The 10,037-nt window shown below is 41.8% G+C and overlaps 1 protein-coding gene across 1 annotated transcript; it reads right to left on the bottom strand.

Annotated features, from left to right (window-relative positions):
- Nucleotides 1-5,748: 5,748 nt before the first annotated feature.
- Nucleotides 5,749-9,092, bottom strand: sst1.1 (somatostatin 1, tandem duplicate 1). The gene is made up of 2 exons (XM_047392262.1): nt 8,822-9,092; nt 5,749-6,127 (listed from the first exon to the last, which is right to left on the bottom strand). Exons 1-2 carry the CDS (start codon nt 8,966-8,968, stop codon nt 5,909-5,911), a joined length of 366 nt encoding a protein of 121 aa, XP_047248218.1. The 5' UTR covers nt 8,969-9,092; the 3' UTR covers nt 5,749-5,908.
- Nucleotides 9,093-10,037: the final 945 nt, after the last annotated feature.

The raw sequence follows: 10,037 nt of genomic DNA, 5'->3' as shown, positions 1-10,037 counted from the left end.
GCAGACCCACCTCCAACACGTGGAGTTCAGTCACAGCTTTTACTGATCGCTGAAAATTAAAATCCTTCCTCAGTTAGAAAGACCTCCATGAAGGAGCAGAACAACAGCCAGATTTACACAACTGTAAGCTCAGTATCTGCCTCATATGTTCTGCAGAACAGACCAGCGGGTTAAACACATCCAGCAGATCTGGACTCCAAAAGGCCACATCCTGTACCATGAAAAAGGCTGGACTGGGAAATCCGCCTGTCCGTCTGCATTCTGGGGTCCGCTCCAGTCAGTCATCTTGACAGACTCGAATCGCACTCCAAGATCTGCAACTTGACTTGGACTCGTGGTCAGAGACTCGAGTCTTAGCACCAGTTTTTATCTCCTGTAATGAAGAGTGAGAGGAACCCGGCCTGTGAGCTCCAGACGGTTTTACTGTGAAAGGAGCTTGATCATTAGCCATGTTTTTGGATTATTATGGGATGTTAATGGCTCATAACAACCTGCCCATGTTAGCTGTAGCTTCATGAGAATGACCACATGAACGTCTCTCCAACTGAACGCTGAAATAAATGACTTTGGTCCTTGAGGAAACAAAATAAACATAACTGATCTCTTACCTTCTCTCTCTACTAAGCTAGCTGCTACATTACAAGGTCACTTCCCGCTGGAAATATCAAAATAATAGCACTTCCTGTTCCGTTCATTCAGACATTTAACACTCACTTCCTACACTTTGTCTCGTTTATTATGTTGTAATTTATACCTTAAATCTGAGGATCTTTACTATTTAGAATCGAGAACAAAGGATTTAATGTGGATTTAGAAAATGATTTCCTAAGAATATTAAAACTTGTGCAGCTCAGAGTGAGGAGAAGAAAAACCCAGATTTAGAGGAACATCTAATGAAGGAGAGGACACTATGGAGACAGGGAGAAACAGCTGTTAACTCAGACATTACAAAGACAGAAAAGCTGAAATTCAACATTAACAGCTTTTAATCGTAGAGCATAATACCACTTTATATCTTATGGGATCAATAATACATTTGATCCATTTTCAGAACAAAATAAATCAACCTCTGGCAGATTTTTGGATGGTAAATTAAACGGTAAAAGATTATGAGCAAACTGTTAAATAGTAAAAGATTGGTAGATAACTTTTGAAGGTTCATGTAATAATTTAGGCCTGAGGAAAAACAGTGCAGGTTTGGATTCCTGACCAGCAAAGTTAATTGTTTATTTCAGGCATTAGTGCGTTGACTCTTAACAGGGGAAAAAGACTTGAGGCCCAAAAAACCCATAGCCTCATAATGAAACATGGTGGTGGGAGCAGCATGCTGTGGGCTCTCTTTGCTTCAGATTGAATTGGGTTTTGCCAAAGTTCCAAATGGTTCTGACCCAAAACTTCAGGTTTCTGGAGGACATTAGAAAGAAGCTGTTCCGTTTGCAGCAACATAAGAGACAAACATCAGCTTCGGTTAAAATGATTCTCATGTTTTACATCCAGAGCTGAAATAAAACCTTCCTGGTGATTTATAACAGGATCTGACTGTTGCAGCTCTGACTTCACCTAATGAGACCACAGCTCGTAACTTCACGTCAGCTCCACGTCCACAGGTGAGTAATTACTGCCTGCTGAATGAACGAGCAGGTCATGTGACCTCACACGCTCCTGCAGCTGAAAGCTTTTCTTAACAAACAGTTACTAAGACAAAGGAGCTAATCTGCTGCAGCAGCTGCTTCACTCACACCATCAGCCTCAAACTGGGAGCTGAGAACCAGTTTAAAGCATAAAAGACTATTCTTTAAGGCTCTGTTTCTTTAAATCTGAGGGAGAAGGTAAAAGGGCAAACTATGAACAACAAAATGAAAAAGAAAGATACATTAGAAAATAATAGAAGAAAAGAAATATCCTTTATTGTCCCACAGCAGGGAAATCCAGATGTCAGCAGGAAGGTAAAGATTAATGGAAGTAAGAAGGTAGACATAAAGGTAAAAAATATAAAAAACAAAACATACAAGTAGTCTGTACAGGAAAGGAACAATTTACAACATAGGAACAAAGGAATATTGTTCAGTTATTAAAAATGGCATGCTCAGATTAAATGAAATGTGGAACTGAGTGCATGAGGAAACAAATAAAGATGAACAAAAATGGAAAAACTGTGATTATATCAGCAGGGATGTAAATACTTACTGAGTTTTAGGGACCAGTGAAGGTTAGAAAGTTTATCAGCTGCTGGGAGGAAGAGCCTGTGATTACGTTCCTTCGTGCACCTAGGATGCAGCAGTCTGTCACTGAAGAAACTCTCCAGTTCTGCAGCAGCTTCATGCATGGAGTGGGAGAAGTTCCCCAACAGTGGTGTTATTTTTGCTTGAGTCCTTCTATCTCCCAGCAGCTGCGTTGTGTCCAGAGGGCATCCTAGGACTCCAGTCCGGTTTATTGTTCAGGTGAACATCTAGGTACTTAAATATATTACAATCAAACTCTGAAATAAAACAAATGCATGTGAGACCTCAGATGAGGCCAAGTGAAAAATAAAACTAGAAAACTAAAATAAGTTAAAGACTTTTGAAATAAAATCCACAAACTCTGCAGCAATAATCCTGTCCTGCAGCGGGCTGAATTGAGGTGGTTTAAGCTGCAGATTTTTAGCTTTTTAATTCTTTTCATTTTGCAGTGGAGACATTTCAGGAGGCTAGATGTGGTTTTCAGCCTCATCCTTAAACGAGATCCTGTCACAGTGTCATAATGTGGGTTTCTGTTGGACCAATATGCGGGGAAGAACTCCTGAAGCTCGAAGTTTGCAGGTAAGACGACACTTTATTGCTCATGGCTGGACACGGACAGGGTACCAGGCGTGCACACAAACAACACATAAGGAACCAGCCGGGAACAAAGGAAACAAACAGGCTTAAATACAAAACTGGACAGCAGGGGGGAACCAATGAAAGGTGTGACCAGACAATCAGGGGGAAACACAGAACACGTGTGGGCTTGGGTTGCAGGGAGACAGAAAACAAAGGACTAGACCAGGTAAAATAACAAAACACAAACTCAAGAACTCAAAACACAAGCAGGTATGACACACAGTCAAAGAAGCCGCCAGAAGAAATCTGCCTCTTTTTCTCTCAATGTATATTTACGTTCTCTCTGTATAATTTTTACCTGTTAAAGCTGATTTTCTTAGACATATTTGCATTAAACAAGAACATCATAAAGCTCAGTTCACTTATTTTGTAAAATGTGTCAAGAACTGATTGTCCCTCCCGTGAGCTGCAGTTATGACGCTGGCTGTCAGAGTAATCAGCTTTTAAACATCGCTAATAAAAACCAGGCTGTGGGAAAGAAGGATGAACCAGAGTGGATACAGAGCTGCAGTAGGTGTGGAAGTGAGCAAATGCAGAAGAAGTTTATTACTGTCCAGCTTTTATATTTTTAGCTTTATCTGCAGAGTCCAGGAGGTTTTCCAGCTGTAGATAAACTTTATTTGATGGGAGGAGGTTATTCTCAGGTTGCAGACCCTCACAGCAGATTCAACAATGGAACAGCTTGTCTCTCTGCAGACTGCTGGGTGCCCAGACTGTATCTCTGCTCTGTGTCTGTTGTAACTCTGTCGCTTGAACAGGATTTTATTAAAGTGAAACTTTAATAGGTTTTAGTAATGCCTTTTCCATCGTGTCTCCATCATTTAATTAAAAACAGTAATTACAGCAGATCTCTGCAGTTCAAGTGCAGAAGCGCCTCAGCAGCAGTTTCAGATGCTGGATAAAGCCAGGCATCACGCCGCTACTCCATCAAATCAGCACCGTAGAGAGAAAAAACTGCTGCTTCTTCAGTTTGGTGATGCTGCCTGCAGGACATGATGTTCCTCCAGGGTTCACATCTGAATTACAGCGATGGACCCATCAAGGTTCAGGTGTTTAAACAGGAGCAGCATCATTAAGCAACATATGACCTGAGCCTCCAATAATAATCTATTAAATGAGTGACTCAGGCAGCAGAAACTTGGCGTCCAAGAGAAGGACCAGGAGGAACCATCTCAGAAGGACCACTAATCATGGCTACACATGAACTTTGCACAGGAGGACCGGAGGTCTACCACAAAGCATTACCAATCCCATACTTACCAAACCCCTCTACTGCACTACCCTCCATGCCTGCTTTCTGTTTCTAAACTTTGACCTCTGACAGAACCTAATGGTCTTCCTTCTCAGTAGCTCATTGTTAGATTTCATTTTAACTGCATTGTTATGTCTTCATCTGTAGGTCACTTTGGATAAAAGCAGAAACAGAAAGATAAACATCTGAGCCAAGTGGGCTGGTCGTCCCCCAGTCCAAGTGGGGGACACCACCAATAGTGGGTCGTCTAGACCCAGACCAGTAAACAGGTGATGGCTAACCGACCGGTCATTGTGGTGGTGGACAAAGCAGAAATAGATGTAGCAATCCCAGGTAACAGCAACATCAAGATGAAGAACCACAAGAACCTCCAGAAAAGCCAAGGGCTCAAAAAGAGTCAAGATCTCAGTGGTGCCAGTGGTCATTGCTGAGACCCCCAAACTGTGGAACAGCTACAACAGATCCTAGAAACCTGATGTTTTCAGCCTGTCTCCAGATGTTTGACGTTCTGAATATACCTGACCCGGTGCACCTGTCAGGTCTTTTTCCTCTTTTGTGTCTAACATCCCAGCTTTTATTTGAGTCTCCTGTTGTTGGGGGAGTGGTGGCCTAGGGTTAGGGCATTTGCGTCCCGGTGAGCCCACAAGTACCGTCAGCCCGTGAATGCTCCCCGGGTGCCACAAGATGGCGGCCCACTGCTCCCTAAGGGATGGGTTAAATGCAGAGGATAATTTCTCCATTGTGAGATCAATAAATTCTAAATTATTATTATTATTGTTATTATTGTTTAGACCCAGATGGGATTTTAAGTATGTTGACCTTGGACTGAGTTAAGTAAAGGACCAATGATTTTAATGTCACTGTGTTCAGTCTGCGCCTAAAGACACCAGCTTGGTGTTTCACCTCCTTTGGAGGGGTCAAAGCCTTGAAGATGAGTTAAACCATCTCTTCCACTCTATAATTAGCACTAAGTCTTCTGGTGTGAGCTTTCCTGGGCCACCAGAACCTTCCTAATGTCAGTAAATGGCCTCTGGTGGTTCCAGCGTCGGGTCAGTGTGACACCTGCCCGACCCTCATGCTGGTTCAGCTGGAGGGATCAGCCTCCACCAGAGCTGCTTTTACTGTCTGAAGCCTTGAAGCATTCTCTGAATCTGCCGACCTTCACCCTGACTGACTGTCCGTCCGACGCTCCGGTTACCGCCTGATGTTTCACCACTGCCCCCCCCTGGTGGTCGTTGTAGATCAAATCATCTCCACCTCCCTCACTATTCAGGATGTGGATTGGATGACATCTAGATCCAATCCTTCCTTCTGGGAGCCGACCTGTTTCTATCTGGTGATGCACATTTTCTACATCCTCAAGATAATCATGATTTTATTGACTTCACACCTTTATCTGTTATTGATCATCTTTAATTTCTCCCTTTAAATGACCATTTGTTAAAGAATTTGTGAAGGCAGAGAGCAATTTTAGAGTAATTTGAATGATTTTGATCAGGTTCTACAGACACAGAAGTCAGGAGATCTGTTCTTAGCTCCACACGGAGAAGAGGGTATGCTCCCACTCCTTGTTTCCATGGAGCTCCTGATGAAGGCCGCTCCCTCCCCTCGTCTTCCTCAGCAGACACAGAAAAGTTTCTCAAACAGATTTTATTCAAACCAACAGTTAAAAATAGTTTCATGGTGTTTACATTCAGAAAGAATCAGCTCAGAAAGATCAGAACATTTCATCCAAACTGACCAGAGATCAGTTTCTGTACAGCATCAAGAGGAGGAGGAGGACAATGACGAAGGCTCAGCAGGACGTGAAGGTCTTCCAGAAGAAGTTCTTGCAGCCAGCCTTCCTCTCTCGGGGGGCGAGCAGCGGCCCGCTGCTGGCAGCTCGCTCCAGGTCCACACGGATATCTTCTGGTTCTCCGTCAGGGAGAGCAAACCCGTCCTCCTCCAGAGCCTCGTTCTCCATCTGCAGGAGATCGGAGAGGAGGAGCTCTGCCAACAAGGAGTGAGATGAGTCCTGCAAAGACACATAGGAGACATACAGACCTGGATCAGAATGCAACTAGATCATATCTGGAAGTTCTTGCTTCAGCGATGTAAAGCTCTGAGAAGTTGCATCGTGAAAACCAAAAAAAAAGATGTTTTGATGTTCCTGAACCTTCTGAGCCCAGAGGTGGCTCCAAGCCTCCATCTTATCAACAATCATCAGACCCAGACAAATTTTCAGGTCTTTGGTCCCTGTTGGGACGTCCTAAATGGGAGAAGAATAAATCAAATTCCTGGTTGTGTTTAGATGATTGGATGGAGATAATATTCACAGCAAGGGTTAAATGACTTTGTTTGCTTGAACAACCACCAGGGGGCACAAGTTATTATCCTGAAACAAGAAAACAAGAGGAGGAATGTCATGTGACCCGCCGACCTTTGACCACACCTGAAAAACTTAAGGAGAAAACCTGTAAATGTTGCAGTTCTGACTGCTGGAGCCTCTTCTGGACCACGTTAACTGTTGACAGAGTTCTCCTCTTTCAGGTTCTGTTCCTTCTGGTCCAAAGTAACCAACCAAGAACCTTTTATGAAGAATTATCAGCCAGGAGACATTTAATTTAATTTAGTTTTATTCTGTTTTGTTTGATTTATTTGATTCATTTTAAAATATCACATCTTCACGACATAAACCAGGAGATGTTTGAAGAGAACAAACGGAACAAATCATAAGCTGGTGGTAACAATGCTTTAATGTTAAAGAGGCCCGAATCGACCCGGTCCTGTTGGAGCTCTGATCATGATGAGAAACAATGACGATTGACTGAGGAGTTTAGGTACTGAGGTTCTGATCCAAAAAAGTTTTTAGCTTTAAAAGTTTTTGCCTGAATTTTCTTCTGGATCTTTACAGATTTAATTCAGTTTGACCCAAACTAACAGAGAAATATTAAAGCAGTTTTTGTTGTGAACGAGCGGCAGTGTGAATGAATGAATGAATGAATGAACAAATGAATGAATGAATGAACGAATGAACAAATGAATGAATGAATGAACGAATAAATGAATGAATGAATGAATGAATGAATGAACAAATGAATGAATGAATGAATGAATGAATGAATGAATGAATGAAGGAATGAACGAATGAATGAATGAATGAATGAACGAACGAATGAATGAATGAATGAACGAATGAATGAATGAATGAATGAATGAATGAATGAATGAATGAACCTTGTTTTGTTGAATCCTCTGGGTTTTCTCCCTCTGAGTCCTGAAGCTTCACAGTTTCCGGGTTTCTAGCAGAGGCAGTTTTGGACTCAGGGACATGGATGTTCCTTTAGATGTTCCTCGAAGCTCAGAAGGAAAACCCGGTTGTTCAGTTTCTGCCTCTAATTTGCTTCCAGAACTGGTTTCATGCCAACTAAATGCAAATTAAATATTTTCTTCTGGATAAATAATTAAGTCTTGAGTCTGTTCTCCTCAGATGAAGTTCAGAGTTCAAAGGGGAAGCAATTGGACCTGATCCCTAGCTTGACTTTGGTTCTTGTTTTACTGATGGAAACAGAATCCAGAACTGGGTTTGGTGAACAGGCAAGATCTGATGTGTTGGAAGAAACTGACGGTTTCATGATGAACCAAAGAATCTCTAAAGGAAACATCAAGAAAACAGATGGACGGATATTTATTGGGTCAGACATTATTCTGATCTGTTCTGTGACAGAGATCACAGAGGTTCTGCATGAAAACTCCCTTCAGTGAGGTCAAATTACGACTGAACTGAATTCATTTCAGAACCGGTCAGGTTCTGTGAAAGGCTCAGTTCAGTTGAACATTATTGGACAGGTTTTCATTTATCTGAGGTTCTCTGAGCTGAATTGTTTCCATCTAACTGGACCCAGTTTCTCTGCAGCCTCCAGTCAGAACCCAGCAGTTTAAAGCTTCACATTGAAATAAAACACAAAAACTGTTTTTAATTTCAGCTCGGCTCAATAAATGTTTCATTAAAAGCTTTCTCTCTTGATGAGCCAGGATGAAATATTCTTATTTAAACAAACCGATCCGTTATTTTGGGTCTGAGCTGAAAATGAATTTTATTAGAAAGAAATCAGTGGGTTCTGATCCTTTCTGACTGAATGTTACTGAGTCAGTTTATGGTCAAATAAAGAATGAAATAAAAGAGACAGCTGCTGAAATGGTACATTTATTAATCATAATAATAATAATAATAATAATACAGCGCAGGTATCTCAGAGCCAGACAGCAAAGAAGATTTCTTTAAATTTCTTTTGTCACAAAATCAAATAAAATGTTCAGTAATGAAATCCAGTTTGTATTTTTTCATGAAAAATGTTAATTTAAAGTTTCATTCAGTAACATAATATTCATGCACTCATCTGAAATGATTGAAATCATTTCTTTGTGAATGGTGTGTTTCTTTTCACTTTATTTGATAATCAGCGCGCACATGTAATAAACTGATGAAATCAACTGGTTTTATTACTACAAGCTGCGGGTTTTGTTTGCTTCTCGGTTTTTTTGGTCTTTAGATAAATTAGAAAGAAACTTTTTCGTTTAATAAAATATTTTAAAGGAAAATAAACGCGCGGATTTTTATAAAATAATAAAAGCAGAGACAAGTCTGGATTTTCAGAGTTTTTAAACAGAATATAAACTCAAATTTAAAATCGGAGTTTTTATCTGAGTGGTTCTGATTGGTTCTGACCTGTTTGGAGCTCAGCAGCGGGGTCCGGTGCAGCAGCAGGCGGAGTTTGGAGTCTCTCTGAGCGGCGGAGGAGCAGCTGATGGAGGCGCTGAGAGAGAGGAGTAGCAGGAGGAGGCAGCGGAGGCTCAGGGAGGAGAACATCTTCATCACCTGCCTGTCTGTCTGTCTACGAGTCGGCGGGTCTACTGGATCCGTCCCGGGAGAGACCGGTTCTTATAAAGCCCTGCTGGCGTCACCCTGATGGACGGAGGGGGTGACTGATGATGATCTTGTTTCCATCGTTTTAGTGAAATGATCCGTTTTTAAGCTCCTCTTCTTCTTGTTTCCTGCTGATCTTTTCATAGTTTATCAACCTGAGGCCCGCGGACTTGCAACAGGACGGTCAGAGAGGGGGGCGGTCTTCTAAAGCATCCTGGGAGACATTTACAGGAAGGAAGATCCAACAGTCAGAGTTCAGATCTGCTGCATTTTGATCCATCAACCAAACGCAGAGTCTTCCTCAGTCAGCATCTAACATCTAAATCCAGAAACCTGAAGCAATCTTTAGAAAAGGTTCATCACATAAAAACCTGAAGACTCTTAAGGTTCTGAAATTGTCCTTGCCATTTTCAAGTAACATGAGAAGAAGTCCAAAATGTTTTCTTAGCTGCTGAGTATAAAGAGTCGGGGAAAATAAGCTGGGTGATGAACCTCTGGAGAAGCATGGGGGTCTGCCTGGATTGTATGAAGCTTTCAGAAAAAAAGTGACTTCCAGAGATTCTTTGACATAAAAAGCATCTTATCTTCCAGACCTCCCAGAACACCAAGAGCATCAAAGCATTTGGACGTACATGAGCTTTTAGAAAATCTTTAGAACATCTAAAACATCCAGAGTATCTGGACTCCACAGATTACTGTCAGGACTAGATAAGCCATAACCCCACCTAGAACTTATATGGAGCATCAGTTAAGATCATCATAACCTTGATGTTCTGGAGTTTCCAGGTAACCTAGAACACCTGGAGCATCTGGATCTGTGGGAGCATGGAGAAGTTCAGGAGCACCAGTGACTGTGTGAACTGTCTGAAAAGACCAGAATGTTTACATCTTCTTGAGGGTCCAAACATCTAGAGTCCGTTGAACTACTGGATAGTCAGTTTCATCCAATGAATCTGAAGCACCTGGAGAGTCTGGAACCATTCAGAGCCCCCAGAACATCCAATGTGTTTGTGGGTTT

Source organism: Girardinichthys multiradiatus, chromosome 18 (genome assembly GCF_021462225.1).
Source record: "Girardinichthys multiradiatus isolate DD_20200921_A chromosome 18, DD_fGirMul_XY1, whole genome shotgun sequence".
NCBI lineage: Eukaryota > Metazoa > Chordata > Actinopteri > Cyprinodontiformes > Goodeidae > Girardinichthys > Girardinichthys multiradiatus.
The sequence above is the reverse complement of the archived record's forward strand: the minus strand, read 5'-3'. Positions and strand labels throughout refer to the sequence as shown.

Bases quoted from the DNA above. Each gene is read 5' to 3' on its own strand.
- sst1.1 (XM_047392262.1), bottom strand. From the start codon at position 8,968: ATGAAGATGTTCTCCTCCCTGAGCCTCCGCTGCCTCCTCCTGCTACTC. The intron at 6,128-8,821 runs GTCAGAACCAAT...GTGTCTTTGCAG, and splicing joins CGCTGCTGAGCTCCAAACAG to GACTCATCTCACTCCTTGTT.